This window comes from Brachycentrus maculatus, unplaced genomic scaffold, assembly GCF_059751285.1.
Source record: "Brachycentrus maculatus isolate JH-2025_06_01 unplaced genomic scaffold, ASM5975128v1 h1tg000386l, whole genome shotgun sequence".
Lineage (NCBI taxonomy): Eukaryota > Metazoa > Arthropoda > Insecta > Trichoptera > Brachycentridae > Brachycentrus > Brachycentrus maculatus.
In genome coordinates this window covers 742,804-763,825 of record NW_028281135.1, presented here as the reverse complement: position 1 = coordinate 763,825, position 21,022 = coordinate 742,804, and the positions used below count along the sequence as shown (strand labels likewise).

The window sequence follows — 21,022 nt, the reverse complement described above, 5'->3', positions numbered from 1 at the left end:
GATCTTAAATACACTAGCCATTGAGTATATAATACTATACAATCAATTTAAAAGTTCCTGATTACTCTCCCTCCCTTTATCTACAATAATGTTAAACAAGAGATGGGGTTGGTATAGTATGATAAAGGAATGGTTTTTGGCTTTAGGTCGTTACGTGGAAATACATGGCAGGGAAATACAAGTTAGCTACTCAATACAATGCAAGAAGAGTATTTCCCAAGTTTTATTTTGTAAGGAAATCTTGAACCAATAAAACACAAATTAACAAAAAATAACAATTTTATTTAAAAAAATTCAAAAAAACAATATTAATTACATAACGTTATTAAAAAAACCTTTTATGACACCAAATCAAATAAGTACTAATATTTGAATTTATTAGATATAATTTATAATTTTTCAATATTCACAATTATCGATAAAATTAAGAAAGGTGTGTTGAGATGGTTTGGACATGTAGAACGAATGAGTGAGGAAAGAACGGTAAAACAAATTTATGAGGCGAATGTTAGCGGGAAAAGAAGCAGAGGAAGACCGAGAAAAACATGGCACGATCAGGTATGCCAAATACTTGAAAGTGGTCAGGTTAGGAGTCGTAACAATCGGCGGGTATGTATGAGGAGATGCATGAACGTGGAAGAGGCGAAGAATGTTTGCAAGGACAGAGTGGTGTGGCACTCTATTCTCTCTGCCTACCCCTGCGGGGAAGCGGCGTGATGGTTAGTTAGTTAATCACAATTGAAATTAATTATAATATAGTAAAAGTTTATTAATTTGAAATTGGAGAAATAGTAAAAAAAAAAATTTTTTTTTTTATGTGGGTACAAATTGATGCATGACGATGTTTCGAAAGAAAATCGTAATTTATGTAGACGAAATAACAGAAGCAGTGAAACTAATGGATACCTATTTAAAATCATTAGATTCCTTTCGGAAATTCTTTTTTTGATTTTACAAAATAATTTTTTTCACTCTTTGTAAGTTTACGCGAAAATTGAATTTCGAGCAAAATACTTTTTTGAATTTCAAATTATCAGACTTTTTCACATCATCAATTTTTTGAGTGAAAAAATTCACTGGAGGGACCAAAATTATGTAATATTTTTCACATTATGGCAAAATTTTAATGAGCATTCTTCAAATTAACAAGCTTTTACTGATGACATCTAAATCAGACAATTTTACAATTATATAACATTTCAAATCACTTAATAGCTCTGAGGAAAATAACTTATTATGTATTCATATTTCCCAGCAAATTTACATTTGTCATTTGGTCAGTCTGGGCGCTTGTCCACTACCCGGAATTCCGTGTAATTTTGCCGTCCGGCACGTCAGTTAGCGTTTTAAAACCACGATTGGCTTGGATTGGCTTGTGCTTTTGTCCATCTTTCTTCGGATCGGAGCTCTTGATCGGTGCGTGAACACGTTGCGCGTAAATTCGATCATGCTAAACTGTTATAGTCGCTTTCATTTTTCAAAACCGGACTGCCGAACGGTAAAATTCCGGGTAGTGGACAAGCGCCCTCTGGGTGACATTTATCTGAAGTCCATATTTGTCTTTGGTGGCAGCATAAAGACTAGTGATTGTTTCGCTTTAATATTTATTCAAAATTGCTTGAATCTGCTACCAAAAAAATAGGATTGAAAGATAAAAATGTGCTTTAACCAGTAATTTGACAGGTGAATTGCCTTGTATTTGTGGATAGACTATGGCCACATTTTGAGGGAAAAGAAACAATAGCCAGTGAGTAAAAAAAAAACTTTACATAAGAGAAAAATTCAGTCTGAATTTTAAGTTATGATTTTTACAATAATTGATAATTACCTAAGATTTTATTTCTAGAAATTTAAGATTTCGTTGTTAGAGTTCAGTGATATATCAATCCACCATCTAATTAAATATATGCACATACATACAAATTTGTCTATTGAAGAAAACACTTTTGATAGTTGAAATATTCATGTTCATGATGTTCAAGATTTCAAAGAAATGGTTTACATGAATAATTACAAAGTATTTATAAAATATTTTATATTAATATCTATTTCTGTGACTAAAGATTAATATGAAGTAACATCAAACTGGACTGTAAACGCATCTCTGTCAAGAACCATTTAAAATATTTGTAATGTATAATATAGACATCGAAATATAATACAATCTACCTTATCACATACAAATGTGTAAATATAAAATTTATGATTACGCACAAGACTTTTTTATTACAGATTACACACCACATTAACTATGACTTAATTCGGATGGTTAAATAACATTGTTATAAGAATAACAATAATAAACAATATTAATTTGATCATGATTAAAATATAATATTCAAATGATGCAAAAATGTTCATTTTAAAAATTTAATCCATAAATTTAAAGTAGAAATATGTAGACCAAAGACAATAATAGAAAAAAGTGAATGTGCAAGAAAAAAAGTAAATAAGGGCGCTGATTTACTTTTTACGGCAACACTTAAATTTTAATAAGATATAAAACTTTAACTTATTAAATTAAAACACTCAAATTTTCATTAAGACATAATGAAAATATTTTTGGTTAATTGGTTAATATTCCCTCTTCTTTTTTAGTAATTTTAATTATAGGTATTATTGCCGAGTGTACATAACGCTCACTCCTTTCAAGAACGTCATAAATCAAAAATTGACAATTTTCTGTTGTGCATATTTTCAAAATGCCCAGAAAATGCACTATATTCCAGCAAAAGAGGCATATTTTTAACTCAATATTTACCAGCTACAGGGCAGAAAGTGTTGTTTTTGCATTTTGAAGAAAAGGTATTGTTTAATTATTTTTTTTTTAATATATTAAATATTTTTCAAATGGAGAAAAAACCTTCAGGTTTTACCTAAAAATATCTGTTGCACAATAAAAAGTTCAATAAGTGGCTTGATATGTATTTTTAATACATTGTATTATATTTTTAAACTTTAAAAACGTTCTCCTGAAAAATCAAGTTTTTTGATTTATGTCGTTCTTGAAAGGAGTGAGCGATATGTCTTTTGTGTTTCGAAACATTATCTTATTATTAATACAACATTTTACTAAGTTTCCCAATATGAAATCAATAAAATACAATTTAAAAAAAGAAAACTCGCTAAAAAGTAACAAAGAAAAAAGATCTGACTTGAGTAGTGTTTAAAAAAATAAACAGCCCCTGAAAAAATTAATTAACAAGGATAAGTCCAAGAAACCAAATTTTAAAAACCTTTTTATTTTTCTTTCTACATATTGTTTTCTGATTTATGAATTCGTTAACCAGAAGATAGATAATTCACAATTTTTAGGCACTTAATACATGAATTCTAACACTGATCCATTAAATCAATTTGATTAACTTTGTAAGATTACCATTATTAATTATTTTGTGATGCGATTTTCATTGAAACACGTGTCATAAAATATTTAAAAAATAATCATAAAGTTATTTTAACATAACAAAAATCAAAATCACAATGGTACTGTCAAATCTATATGTATCATAAAATTATCAAACAAAGTTGCACAACAGTTTTAGATAGTACTTGTATAATATATTGAGTTAATATATTGACAATTAATGTACATATTGTAGTCGTACAGGAGAAAGTAACTAACTAACAAAACATAAAATGTTCAGGAGGGCTATTTAAGTCACTTTTGCTTGGCTAGAAAATAACCATCAATGCAGTTAGTCATTTTTAACAAGTCAATAAATTATACTTCCAAGTTTAAAATCCTTTGGGATTTTTTCTAGGGCAATATTAAGCTAGTAAGATATCAAATAGTCAATGATCACGTTTTTGTAAAAAATGCACTTGGTCACTTTCCCCTGTATGACTACGATATTACAAATATAGATTTAATAAATCAGTACGTATTTGTTATATCTACAATTCAAAACTATTACATATAAAGTTACAAAAAACCTTCTAATCAAATTTTTAGGACATCCGAAACAAACATGCCAATCTCCAAAATCGTTTAGTTTCTTTATTGGTCTCCAAAGATTTAGATAACGCCTCGTAAATGGAAAACATGAAAACAAGTCTATGGTGAAAATCAGATGTGGTAGATAACGAGGATAGAATTAATCCATAACTGCTTACCATCCACTGTTTATACAAGCCTACGACCATAGAATATGCCTTATTCTACGGTTTTTATTTATTGTTAAATAAAAACTACATTATATCACTCATCGAAAAAAGTATACACAAGTGCGTACAATGAGTGGTATGTAGTGAGATTTTTTAAATATAAAATGCATCATATAGGCCTATCTTGTCTTTTTTTTAAATCCAAACAAATTATCTGCATTTTACACATGCCAAATAAAATCAATATTTGTCATAAAAAAGAATAAAGAGTTTAATGAATTTTTATGGTTTATGAGGAACAGCAACGTAAAAATTTAGTTTTATTTTCTAGTTGTGCAAATATGTAAAGGTTTACGTTTTAGAGACTAATATCCTTTACATTATTCTGCAAATATAAATGTCAAATGCCAAAAATAACACTGAAGGTTTACTATTTAGAGAATGATATCTTTTACATGTGATATTAATATTCTCGAAAATGTTAAATGCCAAAAATAAAATAGAAGATTTACTATTTGGAGAGTATTATCTTTTACATCTGACATTTATACTCTCCAAATATAAATGTCAAATGCCAAAAATAGAATTGAAGACTGCCGTGTTTGCTTAGAACGCCCTCATTTATTTTCAACAAGGAAACTGATCAATAATTGCTAATGACCAAATCCCGACAACTGTTCCCTTAAAAATCCGTCACATTGTCATACGTACTTCAGGATCCTTTCAGTTTGGTACTTTTCAATAACTGCAGTTCCCCGAACGTGATGTGCATGTCGGAAAGGAATGGAATATAAAAGGCTCTGAAGAATTTGTCTGATTTGTTGGTATCGAGAAATGGAAGAGATGCCACGATGGTCCAGTTTTCGGTGTCTAGTGAGTAGTTTGGCTCAAGGTCCGTGGTTTCTCCAATTGTGGAGCTCACGAGGTAGTGGCAGTTTGAAATGTCGGTATACTGACGTACGTCTTCGAGGTTCATGTCGTTGAAATGATCCGGGGACAGGGCGGTAGCTGAAATGGAAATTTAAAAGAACAATCATCAACAAAGTATTCTTTCATACTAAGTAGTGAGGGTATACCTATATTCTAAGGGAATTGCAGAATTTTTTTAAATTAACCTTTCCGGGAGTACAAAAATTGATGTCCGACTTTTTCTGGAGAGAAATCCACAGATGTCATTGCTATACAAGTTACATCATACTAACTGACAGATGAACTTCGACGTTCATTAACGTCGATACTTCTTTAAGGAAAATTCGCATAGACGTTCATTTACTTCCATACTCCCGGAAACGTTAAACTTGTTGACATGTACAAGAATATGTCAACAGATTTAACTGTTTTAACATCACCCATAAAAATAAACAATAAATAATAAGTGTTATTCCTTCTCCAAGCACAAGAGCTTAGTCTCTTTATTGGAGAGAACAGCATAATTAGTTTTAAGATTGTAAAGTAGAAATGTCTAGAAAATAAATAGTTATATATTTTTAAAAAACTCTCGCAACTATATTACATAAATAAAAAATATAGATAAATATCAAATGAGAGCCCACCATTTTTGAGCTGAGAGTAGTACGCCGGCAGCATTCCCTGGAAATGTGACTTGACAAAGCCCACTCGGTAGTTGCGGTCCGGGAATAGGAAGCTGGACGGGAATCGGTGCCAGTCCTTGGCGTAGCACACAATCCGGGGGCCTGCCGGGTCCTCGGGCAGGCTGCGGAGCACGTCCATGGGGCTGTGGTAGTTGCGGTACAGGGCCACGCTTCTAGACACACCTGGAAGGCAATATTCCTGCATAACAAGGAGGGCAACTCACAGAGCATGTCTTGATAAGAACTTAATTGATTCTGCAGTCACTTAGTGATTAAATCTATCCATTTTTTAATTTAAGCTTACTTGGTAAATACCACTATCTATCATGTCACAACGGATTTTAAGAAATAGTGGTATTTACTAAGTAACCTTATATTAAAAATCTTAAGTTAACCTTGAATTTAGTATCCTTTACTGATTTAATGTTTTTAGACAGTATTTTTTTTCTTCTATATCTCATACAAACAAAACATTGTTTTAAGGCATCTAGTATTCTGATACAAAACATCAAAACATCACTGGAGAGAACTTTCAGGGCCCCAAGAGAAAGAAAAGATGGCTTGGGACTGAGCAATATATTTTTATTCCTTCCCCTCTCTATAAGGGAACATTGTAGCAATTTTCTTCCCTTTATTAATGAGAAATTTTGTCAGGGGAGCGCTAGACAAAAAAGGTTGAAAATGTGTGACCTAGTTATACCTATTCTAAATAAAAAATATTCCATGTAGTGCTTGCCATCGCGTTTCGTTGAGGACTTTATTCAGATCAAACAAAGTGCATACAATCATTGACCTATGTAACAGAAACATAACTTACTAAGAGTTGTAGCGACTATAATGAAAGCGACCATGATGTGTGTGGCGAAGTTTTGAGAGTCTCCCTTCCCGGAGTGGCGGGATCCGAAGAAGGAGCGGACGGCAGAGCGGTAGCGAATGAAAAGCTTCTGGCCGCAGTCCACAGCTATAGCACCGCACAGGCAAATCATGGAGTACACGGGAAACAGGAATCTAGAAATATGAATTGTTCAACCTCTCAACTCTTGTGCTCCTGGGATGTTACAGCCATTCATATACATTGCTACTACCATCACGCTGTTTACAGCAAGTGTTTACGTAAACAAGTTTAAACACTTGAGCGGTGATCAGATTGGCAAGATACGGCATATGCATTGTCCACAAATACTGCTCGGTCAAAAGCTACCATCATGGGGAAGAAAGATACATAGTTGCTAAGAGTTGTTGATAGGGTTTTGCTGTTTGCGAGTTTTGAGCCAAACATACAAATTTCCTTTCCAAAAACCTTTCCCGAACTGATCATCCAAAAATTACACAGTATCCGAAGCAAACCAAAAAACCCCAGTTCATATTTGTATTGACATCCTATATCGTAGCTCTTAAATCTCCGTCATGTGAGTCATAGAGTCACGTCCTACCCAGCGCATGGCAGACTTTTAAGATTACAAAAAATATGGACTAAGTAGCTCTTATAATACTGAAGTTATGGAATTAAAATTCATAAATGGGGGATTTCGATGCCCCTATTCGAGCCGGCTAGGATAAATAAAATAAATTGATGGTTTACCTCTCCTCTTTGTGCGGCTGAGAAAAGAACACCAGTAGCCAGGAATACAGCGGAAACAGGCTGAGCCAATACGGCTGGCAGGTATACGCTCGCGGCCGGGTACTCGGGAGAGAGTGGTACAGCATCAAGAAGAAGGGACACAGCAATGCCATTATCTACAGTAAAACAAATCATATATTTTTAAAAAAATGGCGAGTGTGCCTTTGCTCTTCTGAGACCGGTGGCGTGGAATGCTCTTCCATTAGTAGTTAGAAACGGTGAGAGTGAGACAATCTTCAGAAAAAACCTAAAATGCAATTATTTTTTTAAAATTTATTTTATTTAATTTTTTTTAATTCTTTTGCATTACATAAAATAAATTGAAATACAAAAAAATATGAATAAAATATAAAAATGAATACAAAAAAAGATCCCACAAAGGCATGACCTGTGTGTGGGTATACAATATAATTTAGTCAAAGTAAAGGGTATAAGGGTATAGGTAAATCATTTCTGTAATCGCCTTTTACCCAATCAAATCACACATCCTCGAGGTAGTAAGTAACTTAGTAAGTAATGGAATAGACCGCAAAGCGTCTATTTTAGATGCCTGTGCAGGTAGGATGGTAGGGATAGGGAAGGTAAATGTGAAAAATACAACACAAACACCCAGACCAATTGAAAAAAAATCTTTCTTCATTCATTTTGCAATTGGCAGGAATCGAACCCGCGATGCCAGTTTCGCAGTCGAGCGTCTACCCAACTACGCCACGGCGCCTGTCTAACTAACTAACTAATTAACCATCACGCCGCTTCAGTGCAGGGGTAGGTAGAGAAAATAAAACGCCACACTACTCTGTCTTTGAAAACATTCTTCAGCTCTTCCACATTCATGCATCTCCTCAAACATATCCGAAAATTATACCCACTTCTGACCAGACCCCTTTAAGTATTTGAAATACTTGATCATGCCGAATTTTCATCCCTCATAAATTTGTTTTACCATTCTTTCCCCACTCATTTGTTCCACGTGTCCAAACCATCTCAACACACCTTTCTTAATTTTATCGATAATGCTTATTTCAATGTTGCATTCTTTCCTTATTTCACAATTTGAACATTTATCATACATCGTTTTACCGCACATTTGCACAACAGAATCCTGGATCTAGTTCTAATGTATGGAAGTGAAGCATGAAAGTAGACTGAATGTAGTCAAAATGCAAGTAGTCAAAATGCAATCCCTTGAGGTTGTATTTAACGAAGATAGCGCTATACAAATTATACAAAATTATTATTATTATTATCACTAATTCTCTAATCAATGTATCGAACTGCAACTTACCCAAATGATATTATAATTCAGGAACCCGTTCACAAAGTAGAAAGTCCACGACTCCACTCCGTACAGGTCCGGTCCGCGGTCCGAGAAGACATTGTACCTCAGCAGGTTGAGGGGCGCGATGACCAGCCGCCCGTAGTACGAGGAGTCGACGTACACCAGCGGACCCAGGATGAAGGTAATGCTGAGCAAGGCCCATCGCAGTAGCGTGATGAACTGCCCGGGCTGGCGGAACGCCAGGTCTATCGCAATGGGTACGCCGAGAAGAGCGGCAAACGGCCAACCTGGAAAATAAATCATTGTTGGGTGGAAAAATAAATCACTGCTTGCAGTAGTGTATGATAATGTCTTAATAAGACGAAACGCGTCACGTATTAACATATACATAAATAAATGTAGAATTCAATCCAATAAACCTTGTTTAATTTTGGATATATTACCCAACAATTTAATATGGAATTCTACCAACTGTCTGCAGTTACAATAAATAAATAAATCATTGTCAAAATATTGCATATTTGAATGAGTTATCTCTCTTTTACTATTTCTATATCCCCCAGTACTATTTGTGAATATAAGTAATGTAAAATGTGCCCTCGGCACGGGAAAACCTAGTAAAAGCACATTATTGCAATTTGTAATCATTGTGTATGATGAAATATATAAATAAATAAGAATAAACAAATCTGTGTCGGGGTATTTTCCAGTCAAATTTGGCAAGAATGCGGCCATCCATTTTCGCATGTAAAATAATGCTTAGTGTAAAACAATTTTATAATAATCTTGTGTACTAAAGGTTATATTTAAGTGAAAATTTAGCTTTTTAGTTTAATTTATTAATAAGCAGTATGCTGTTTTTTTGGCTCGTGGGTAAAATATAGAAAATTATTTTTAAAAAACTCTCATGTAAAAAATACATTTTCATATGAACTATGTCGGATTGTGGTCTCGTGGTTAGTGTCGTGGACTCTTGAGTGAGAGTTTCTCAGTTCGAACCCACTCTACCACAATTTCATAACTATGTCTAATAATGCGCCGCTTAGGCTTACAGAAATAGTATGAAATTGGAGTATTTTTTTTTAAATTATAAAAACACAAATATTTATCTTTTAACTTAAAAAAACTGTATGAAAATGTATTTACTGTAACTGCAGACAGTTTTTTCAAAATTTTAAATACTTTGTATCAGGGCTGTCCAAAAATTTCATCATACCCATGAGTGTACTGACGGCTACAGCTACAACGGCCAGTGGGTAGTTCTTCTTCCACCATGCGGCGAGGGCCAGGGTAGTCAGGGTGGAGCACCACGCGCTCGGAAGAAATGCCGACGAGCTGATGAAGGACCCGGTGCTCGCCAGCGTCAGAGCGAACCATAGCCGGGCCACGTGGACTCCAAATTCTTCGGCGATAGCCCTAGGGATGGAAATATATGGTAGACAAAATTAATTAGGAATTGATCCCAGGGGTCAATACATGTCAAGTGCTTCACTGTAGGGGCAAACAAACTATTTAAGGGGAGAGAAATCTACGGAAAAGGAGAACTCAAAACGCAAAGGATTTCAAGAGAAGATGGAGCGATTTCAAGTGAAGAAATTGTTTTTTTTTTTGTTTGTTGTTGTTGCAGAATAACTAATAATAACAGAAAGAATGACTAAGAAAGTATACATATATGGTAAATGTGAGTGGGAGGACAAAAAGAGGATGGCCGAAAAAGTCTTGGCATGACGAGGTCAACCCGGAACTTGAAATCCAGTTATATCAAAAGTCTACGTAATGTATGGACATGAAGGAAGCCAGGAATGTATGTCAGGACAGAAGAGTGTGCTTTGGTCTACTCCAACAGTGATGGCACTGCAAATACTTAGTATTGGAAGAATTGATTATCGGAAGAAGAATATCTTTATTGCAAAAATTGTGTGAAGTTAAGTAGGTACTGAGCATTAAGTTTTTTATTTATAGATTTGGCGTTTAATTTGTAGAACTCCAATTTAATTTATGTATTAAATGTTAAATCAAACACTGATTTTTTGAGTTTACTAAATTGTATTTTATTGATAAAAAACACATAAAAAATAAATTTTGTGATAATTGTTTCGCCTAGTTATGGCATTTTGTTTGAAAATGCCATAGCTAGGTGAAACAATTGGCACAAAATTAATTTTTTATGTCTTTTTAACAATAAAATACAACTTAGTAGACTCAAAGAATCAGTCTGATTTAACATTTAATACATAAAATAAAGTTTTTACATTGTTTGTTGGGTGACAAATAGTTATTGTAGTGTTAAGTCGCTCACTTGTAGAAGTAGAGGTCTGCTGAGGCCGTCGCGAAAGCCAACACGCAGCGGGTGACATAGAAGGCCACGGGAGCTCCCGCGGCGTGCCCCAGTATGGCGGCTGGAGCCCCTCCCCACCACAGGGAGGCGTAGGAGCGGAGGGCAAACTCCGCACTATACTCCCAAGTCTGGAGCCCCCATCCGTACACTGTAACATATCTGTCAGGTCAGTCAACTCGAGGATCAAATGACATCTAGTGATAACACACGTGCTTCTTCTTCCTGGCTACATCCCAACTTATCGTCTTTGTAGACTGCTGGGGTCAGGTCTCCTCGTCTTCAGGCTGTAGGTCCTTCTCGGCTGTCCAAACTCAAAACACAGTAAGGAACTTTATTTTTAAGTACGTTTTTTTTGCATTTTTGGACTAAGTAGATTCTACTTAGTCTAAAAATGCAAAGAAAACGTAAAAAAATATTCCTTACTGTGTTTTAAGTTTCGGCAGCCGTTCTGTCATGGACAACGTCACCTAGGCCATGTCTTCAAACCATGTTCTGTCTTTGCAGCATCCATGAATTTTTAGGTCTTGCTCTAGATATCTTTCGAGGAAGATCCATTTCTATTGCTTGGTTTACGATAACACATGTGCGGGAGCAAATTTCAGAATGTATTATCTAAAAAGAACAATGGAATGACTGTCGTGACTTCACACAGCTGATGCAATATCTACCGTGTTCGGTCAATCAACTCAAGGATCAAATGACATCTGGCGATAACACATTGTCTGGACAGGAGAAAAGGATCTAGGAGAGTATATAAGGCCGAGCCACCAGAAGCTACTATCTCATTCCTCCATCAGTGACGCAACTAATACGACTTCTGCTTTAGGTACCAGTCCAGGGTAATATTGAATAAATATAAAAGAGAAAAAATCACTTTTGTTTATTTGAACCCCTCCCTGGGAATCGAACCCAGGACATCCAGAACAACAGCTGAGCGTGCAGACCATTGTACTACGGAGACGGACAATAAATGATTCAACCACACTACACAATATATCAACTACAGGTGTTCTTCTTCATCCCCTATATATGCCATAAATATCATTATTAGAAATTGAATTAGGCACTAAGGTAACTGAATTCAAAAAGTGAAATTTATTTTTGGGTAATGTATCCAAAATTAAACAAGGTTATTGGATTGAATTCTACTTTTATTTACATATAAAAGTAGAATTCAATCCAATAACCATGTTCAATTTTGGTTTTATTACCCAAAAATTTAAAATGGAATTCTACCAACTGTCTGTACTTACAATAAATAGGTGAAAATTTAACAAAAGTTGATCACCCAAGAAGTGAAGTGGTTCCCAGTAGTTGAAGACCTCATCGCAGTCAGTGATGTGACACCACATAGCGGCGCAGAATCGGGCAGACAGGAGGGCCCGGAAGGCTGCGGCACCGCCAGGAAGGGACACATTGCTGGGGGCCTCTGTGACCGTCACCTCCCTGTTTAACTAATACATTAGTAACAATATTTCGAGTGTCTAAATATTTATTTCCAAATAGTGGATTTCATTTATTTCTGGATTTGGCGTTTAATTTGTAGAACCTCATTTTAATTTATGTATTAATTTTAAATCAAACACAGATTTTTTTTATTCTACTAAGTTTGTTTGATAATGCCCTAACAAGGCGAAACAATTGTCACAATATATTTTTTTTTATGTGTTTTTGTTAATAAAATACAACTAAGCAGACTCAAAAAATCTGTGTTTGATTTAGAATTTAGTAAACCCTGATGATGACAAGGTTCTTGTCGAAACCGGTTGGTTAAACTGTACCAATAAAAAAAAAAAGTGGTTAAAACAAGTTTATAAAGTTTATAAAATGTGCCACAAAGAATCTGTGAAAAACATTCAAGAAATCAATATATTAGTTTATTTATATACAAAAAGGACACAAAAATATGCTATGGGGGATTTTCTTGCCGATATTTAAAAACTAATTATTAGATTTATTTAGAATTGCAACTTTAAGCGTGAAAAGACTATAAATATATTATTTATTGCCGTCGATCAATCAACAGGATAAAAATTAATGTTTTATTAATAAATGAACATTATATACATACCTCAGCAGTGAAACCCCCAGAAAAACATCAATAAACATAATAAATATCGCCAAAATAAACATTTTCTATGTTAATATTGCTTATTTTAAAATGTAAACACATGTATGGTTTTTAAAGAGTGAATAAAAAAAATCACACGTGTACATTCATAAGTTACCTATTAAAAATAACAAAACAAGATAAATAAAACACATTTGACTTTGTACACTGCTGAGCTAAGCAAAAAAGCTGACACGATCAGAGATAAAGATTTAAAAAATACAAATAGAATGTCTTGAATAAAAACAGTCATACCGAGGCTCTCCATTTTTGGAAGGATGTTTTCCTATCAAACTTTTCGTCGTTGTCCTTTGTTTAGGGGATGTAACCTTTTTACTTCCATTTTTAGCTTGTAAATTGCGCTGGCGAATATATGAAATAGGCGGCATTTCGCCATTCACAGTTTTTTGACAAGTGCTTTGACAGATGAATATTCTGTGTTGCCCGATCTTCACAATGATTTATTATTTGATTTCCTATTCTTTTTGTTCGTATTTTCATCCGCCTCCCCGTAGTGTAATGGTCAGCAAGCTCGGCTACCGTTCTGGAGGTCCCGGGTTCGATTCCCAGGGAGTCAAATAAATATGTGATTTTTAATTTATTCTATATTACCCTGGACTGGTACCTGAAGCGAAAGGCTGATCACCTTTCCTTTATGTGGATTGTGCGTTTATATTTTGCAGTGCCCTATGCTCCATTGGTGTGCGGATAAGGGTTTTGAATTCTTATTCTTCGTATTGTAGCTTTGGGATGAATTTTTGTCTACCTTCGTAATAAAAGTATTAGTTTAGCCGGAATCGATTTTCGAAAAGTGGTCAGGCCAGAAATCGAAATAATCGGAGGATACGTATGAGGAGATGCATAAATATGGAAGAGGCGAGGACTGTTTTTAAAGGCAGATTAGTGTGGCGCTCTATTTTCTCTGCCTATCCCCGCGAGAATAAGTTTGATGGTTAGTTGGTTTTTAGATGCGCATTTGAAAAATTAGTACCTACTTTTGAGAATGTCTAATTAACAATATTCTTTATTGGCAATTCCACATTCGGTCAAAATCAAAATCGACAAAATTGTTGAAAGTGTCAAAAGTGTTCGCGTTTTGTTGTGATTATATTTTAGTGTTTGATATATTTTTTTAAAATGCCGAAAGTAGTATCACGAAGTATTGTGTGTTCAGATACAAAGGACCAGGAGGAATACAGTGAAACAAAGCCATTACATATTTATTATTGTTTATGTGGCCAAATGTCTTTGATATTGGGTATAACCTCAAATACTTGTTTTTATTTTTTATAAACCTATATTATCGATTGAATTTAGTATGCCTTTATTTTTGTGTGAAGTTTACAAATATTCACATATTATTCAACAAAATATTGCTCTGAAGACTTTAAAAACATGAATGGAAACTTAATCATCAAATGATTACAAAATAACAAAAAAAAAAACAATTTCAATTATAGGTTTCCACCTAAAAGTATAAGTATATAGAACATTTCTTTATCAACTGGTCAAATAGACATCAACAATATTTCTTTTAAACGTATTCAAAGAAACATTATTGATGTCTATTTCATTAAGCATTTCATTGCACATATTCATAAACTAATTTGCCGCAGGCGTAAAAAATACCCGTCTGAAATGTGTTAACCCTTTGCACTCAAATGGGGACAATATGTCGACATGGTAAATTGTCCAGTAAATCGGTTGGCGACTATATCGCTCACTCCTTTCAAGAACGTCATAAATCAAAAAACTTGATTTTTCAGGGGAACGTTTTTAAAGTTTAAAAATATAACACAATGTATGAAAAATAAATATCAAGCCACTTATTGAACTTTTTACTGTGCAATAGATCTTTTTAGGTAAAACCTGAAGATTTTTTCTGCATTTGAAAAATATTTAGTATATTTAAAAAAAATAAATAAACAATACATTTTTCTCAAAATGCAAAAACAACACTTTCTGCCCTGTAGAGGGTAAATATTAAGTTAAGAATATGCCTCTTTTGCTGGGATATAGTACATTTTCTGGGCATTACGAAAACACGCACAACTGAAAATTGTCAATTTTTGATTTATGACGTTCTTGAAAGGAGTGGGCGATATGTCGCCACTATGTACCGTTGTCTAAATAATAAAAGGCCGGGATACGTACTAACGCAGGTACAATTCTGTCCCGCCAGTTGCTTAAGGTCCTTGCTAGCATTGAGTCACTAGCAAAGTTTGTGAAAACTTCAGTAGATCAGTTTGTAGGGACTTTCGGCAGATATCAAGTAGGCCGTCTACTTCTTCAACTGAGGTCCGCCTGGATGGCAAACTACATGTTTTGCGTATAAGATCAAAAAGAGACTGTGTGGTTTGCTCTCGGAGGGACAAAAATTGGCAAAGGCATGAGAGTTGTCCTGGGCAGCCTAGGATGTATTTGGGCGATTGTTTTGTTAGATACCATACATTGAAAGACAATAAAATTGTAAAATAGTAACCAATTGTCTTTTTCTTAAATAAACCATTTTTGTCCACCACACTTATCATTTGGTTTTATTGTCAATTTGCGTGATACCCATTTCCAGATTTTTTAATAATTTTTTCTAAACTCAACTATTTTTGTCAAATTTGCAAAAAAGTACGCTCGAGTTACTGGTATGTCATACATAAAAAAGTCTCGAGTGCAAAGGGTTAATGATGGTACTTCTTTTTTAATTCCAGACTGCGCTATAGAAAAGTTGCCGTTGAGAAAAAAAGATGGCGCCAGGGTCATAGACGGAGCAAAACATGCGCACAAGATCACATGCGACGAGGATGAACCGGTTTACTTGAAGTGGCCCGAAGGCATAGAGCGTCAGTTCAGACTGAAGTGCAAGAAGTGCAGTCTGCCAATATACTACAAACATGACACGTCCAGCAATATCAACTTCATCATCAAAGGTAAGGTTAACCTCTCTCCTAACAGAGAGTATGGGCAAACTTTGTCATACTAATTAATTTTGATCCTCTCTTTTGACTCATTGTTTGCGGGAAATGCTTAACCTGTTAACCGGGCGGTCCGCTGTCCAATTACGCAACTTGTAACGGGCGAATACTGATTCACTCCGTGTCTTAAATTCATGTCGAGACATGTATGGATGACTAAAACCTTTGTTGTTCGAAAAATATACGTCCATATATATAATATAATAAACATATATTTCAAGGACGTATTCATATGTCCTACCCGTACGCGATATTGTTTACGTTTGACGTATTTATGCGTCCCGCCCGGTTAACAGGTTAAAAGTGTATTTTACATACTGTTGGTAGAGAGCGAGAGACGCTTATAAGCGTTCTATTTGCTTACTTTTGGTATAGCGTGACAGACGCCAGAAAACATTGTATAAATCGAAATTGAGTTTGTGGTTACTTGTGATTAGTATACTGAGGGTCAGAAGGTAGACTATCGGAGTATAATTATGGTCGGGGTTGATGAAAAAGCCGCCCTGAAAACAATGTGTTAACAGAGAGCATGGGCAAACTTTGTCATCTGAAGGAAAGACTTTTGTGACTGGCTTATAACTCTAGCGCTGTCAACCATTTTTTTTGCCAATTTTCATATCAAATTTGATCCCTCTAACCCTTACCAAGAATTCAACAGATGTTTAATCTTTTTCACACAATCGTGTAGATGATATGGATGTCTTGGCATGTATAGGGATTGCGACCATCATTGCCTTGGTTTCCAAGACTATGACGGTCGTAAGCCCTGTAAATGCCCAGACTTCCATATTCTTCTTCATCTATATTGAAATGTCAAAAATGTTAAAAATAACTCCTGAGTGGAGATAATCCAGATTTATGAACAAGTATTTGATCAAAACTTTGAATAAATGTTTAATCATTTATTCAAAGTGGATGAGAGGCTGGATATATTTCAGTAAAGGTGGAGACTGACCGGAGCATTTCGTCGTAACATAACGTCGTAACATCGCCCGCGGCGAGCATCAGCGAGCATCCAAAACTACGGATAGAGCGCTCGGCTCGCTGTACTGACTGCCTGAATGCTCGCATCGTAACGTGTTACGTTACGACGAAATGTTCCGGTCAGTCTCCACCTTAGGGAGTAAGATACACTTATAGAACATAAACCCAATAGATTTCCGTCTTTATTTTTATTTCATACCGTTTTACCGAGGCTAAGTTCTCTTTGCTGTGAGCATTGAATCTTTTTTAAGGCATGTAGGCTGCTAACCTTGCACACCAACCCTCCTCCGGGCTTGGGACCGGCAACGGCTTATGTCGGCAATGGTAGATGACTCCCGGGCAGACCACCAAAGAGATGGGCCGATAGTTGGGAATCGACCTCACAGGAGGCTAATCCCTATTAAAAACAGGCCATAAGGCCTACAACAAGATGAAGAAGAAGACCATTTTACCCTTCTCATGTTTTATTTTTATCCAGGCTCTTTAATCAAATCATCTGGTGAAGGTCCCCTGACGGACATCTACAGACAGGTGGCCGTAGCTCAACCCAAAAAGATCATGGTCACTAAGCACACCAAGAACATGGGCAAATTCAGCTCTGTCACCGTGTCCACCATAGATGAAGAAGAAGACGAAATAGAGGCGGTAAGTTTTATACATCTTATGGTGCTTAAAACAACTCTCACGCTTAATACATATCGCTCACTCCTTTCAACAACGTCCTAAATATATAAAAAATCTTGATTTTTTAGAAGATCGTTTTTAAAGTTTAAGAATATAATAAAATGTATAAAAAATAAATATCAAGCCACTTATCAAACTTTTTACTGTGCAACAGATCTTTTTGGTAAAACCTGAAGGTTTTTTCTCCATTTGAAAGATATTTAGTATATTTAAAAAAATTCTTATACAATACCTTATCTTCAAAATGCAAAAACAACACTTTCTGCCCTGTAGCGGGTAAATAATAAGTTTGAAAATTTGCCGCTTTTGCTGGGATATAGTACATTTTCTGGGCATTCCGAAAACATGCACAAATGGAAATTGACAATTTTTGATATATCGCTCACTCCTTTCAAGAACGCCATAAATCAAAAAACATGATTTTTCAGGAGAACGTTTTTAAAGTTTAAAAAAATAAAACAATGTATTAAAAATAAATATCAAGCCACTTATTGAACTTTTTACTGTGCAACAGATATTTTTAGGTTAAACCTGAAGGTTTTTTCTCCATTTGAAAAATATTTAATTTAATTAAAAAAATAATTAAACAATACATTTTCTTCAAAATGAAAAAATATCACTTTCTGCCCTGTAGCGGGTAAATATTGAGTTAAAAATATGCCGCTTTTGCTGGGATATAGTACATTTTCTGGGCATTCCGAAAACATTCACAACTGAAAATTGACGATTTTTGATTTATGACGTTCTTGAAAGGAGTGAGCGATATGTCATTGTTGAAAGGAGTGAGCGATATGTAATTTTGAGGTCCCCAATACAGCAAATTCATTCCGAATTAGTTCACATATATTTTTTAGGAGACTTCTATTTTGACCAGTTGATCATTAACAATATAAATATAAATATATAGCAGACACTGGATTATTCACCCTATGGATGAGATGTCAATATTATAGGTATTTCAACTTGATATGAAACATCAGATGCTCAGACTTCTATCTTCTTTCATATAAAGAGGAACAATATTTCATCCATAGGGTGAATAATCCAGTATCTGATATGATAAATAATATTCATATTACCACTAGAATAGTCTCAAAACAAGTACAGTATCGAACAGATTAATTGAAACAAAACTTTTTGTTGTTGTATTTTCGTAAAAAGTTTTGTAAAATGTTTTGTTTATTATTTATATCACAAATTAATATTTAATATTATCTCGTTTGGGCTCAATCAAAGATTTTACTCTTCGTGGCATCTATTATGCTAAAAGGTTTTGGCACGCGGATGCCATTTTTTCGTCTCGAAATCATACCTGAAGTATGGACAAAATGAGCATTTCCACCGTAGTGCAATCAATTTTGGAGAGCCGATTCTTACAGATTTCCAATAGATTTTCAATAAGGTTTATGTCTGGCAAAATTCTTGACCAGTCCAACACAGTTTATTGTTTTTGTGTGAATAATTTCATAATTTTTTTGGATTTGTGGCAGGGGGTTAAATCCTGCTGAAATATTCCATTACCATTTGACCTTCGTTTTTGTATCTCTGGTAGAATCTTTTCCAGTAGAATTGGGTGATACTTCTCGCTATTCATCATCTCAGTCACTGAGAGAAGCAGCCCTGGTCCATAATACGAGGAACACCCCCAAAACATTTTTTTAGAGGGTGTTGAAATTATGAAGTAAAAAATTGTTTCAATTAATCTGTTCGATACCGTATGTATTTAGAGATATTCTACTGATAAAATGGACGGTCAATATATCCAATAACATTCAGAGAATGAAAAATATATGATTACGTTATACTTTTCATTTATTGATTTCTAGCGATGGCGTTGTCAGTAGTGTTTTAATATCTATGTTTTTTTTTCAGAGAGAAGTTGCTGACAGCTATGCAAATAATGCCAGAATTATTGAGAAACAATTGGAAAGGAAGGGAATGAACAAGAGGCCTGTAGGAACACCGGGACCACATGAAGCAGAAGCTAAGAGAGTTAGAGGAACGCTCATAGACAAATAGTTTAATCATGAATTATAACTTAACTAATTTAATAATTTGTAAATAAATTGATTTAAAAAACAACTTTATTTGTTTTTTAATTAAAACACTCTTTATCATCCATTGTTCACTTTGTGTAATACCACTTTTTTAACCTTTCCCTTCCGGTGCTAATTGACCTATAAATTTAATTTGAATTGGAACAACATTTTGTGTGTGTCTAAATACTTGTCCACAATAATCCAGTGTTCGGATCTTGCAAACATCGAAACAAAAGGGTTTATGCTAAATAACAGGTGTTTCAATCCAACAATAGATGGCTTCTGTGAACTCTTAGATATAGCATCATGAAATTATATGTAGGAGTTCCAAAAATTGGAGCAGTGTGGTTGTCAATCATGGGTAGAAGAGTGAATGTTATATGTGTGTAAAATAATTGATTCCCAAGGGGGGGTCAAATAAATATAAGTGATTTTTTCACTCTAATATTTTATTAAAAATTACCCTGGACTGGTACCTGAAGCGGAGGGCTGATCACCTTTCCTTTTTATGTTATCGATCAAGATAACGCTGTTTATATGATCCAGTGCCCTATGCACCATTGGGGTGCGGATCAGCCTTTAACAGGTCATAAGTCCTGTAAATACCCAGAATTCCATACACTTTGTCTATATTGAGATGTCAAAATGTGTTCATTGGTAGTTTTTCTGTAAATTTTCTCCATTGAATGCTTACATAATACAAACATGGTTGTTTAAAACAATTAAGATTATATACGTAATAATATTTCATTACCATTCTTACGAACCATTGCATCTGATAACAGATTGTTGATTAGAAAATGTTTGACATTCAAACTCGACACTCATTTGAAAATGCTTTTTTTAACATATGGTTATTCAAAGTGGCTTTACGTTATACTTTTATTACTTTTTTGCATAAAACCAAGTAAATTTACACATAATTCAAAATGGAAAACACTTCAAAATGCTGTTGGGAAATTTAATAATCCATTTTTTAAGGTAATTATTTTTATATTAATGGGTAATATAAATAATTTCTGCTCCATTTCCTTTCTCATATGGATGTAACGTTCTTCACCTTAAGATCCTAGAAGATTTTTTTAAAGAAATTTATCATAAAAACACTAGAAAGTGAAAAAAATCACATTTGATTAGAGTTATTTAATTCCTATAATTTTCAACATATTGTTCAACAATTTTGTTCGCCTCCGTAGTGTAATGGTCAGCATGCTCGGCTACCGTTCTGGAGGTCCCGGGTTCGATTCCCCGGGGGGGTAAAATAAATATAAGTGATTTTTTCACTGTACTATTTATTCG

At 34.4% G+C, this 21,022-nt stretch overlaps 2 protein-coding genes across 2 annotated transcripts; one reads left to right on the top strand and one right to left on the bottom strand.

The window, feature by feature from the left end:
- Positions 1-3,237: 3,237 nt before the first annotated feature.
- On the bottom strand, positions 3,238-13,469 carry Alg9 (alpha-1,2-mannosyltransferase Alg9). Its single transcript, XM_088270479.1, has 9 exons — positions 13,303-13,469; positions 12,226-12,383; positions 10,899-11,085; positions 9,816-10,015; positions 8,606-8,886; positions 7,282-7,436; positions 6,517-6,707; positions 5,661-5,882; positions 3,238-5,115 (listed from the first exon to the last, which is right to left on the bottom strand). The coding sequence occupies exons 1-9, from the start codon at positions 13,434-13,436 to the stop codon at positions 4,820-4,822; spliced, it is 1,824 nt and encodes a 607-aa protein (XP_088126605.1). The 5' UTR covers positions 13,437-13,469; the 3' UTR covers positions 3,238-4,819.
- Positions 13,470-14,105: 636 nt separating this feature from the next.
- LOC148303124 (STING ER exit protein) lies at positions 14,106-19,766 on the top strand. Its single transcript, XM_088270435.1, has 4 exons — positions 14,106-14,305; positions 15,753-15,971; positions 17,479-17,645; positions 19,557-19,766. Exons 1-4 carry the CDS (start codon positions 14,185-14,187, stop codon positions 19,701-19,703), a joined length of 654 nt encoding a protein of 217 aa, XP_088126561.1. The 5' UTR covers positions 14,106-14,184; the 3' UTR covers positions 19,704-19,766.
- The last annotated feature ends 1,256 nt before the right edge of the window (positions 19,767-21,022 follow it).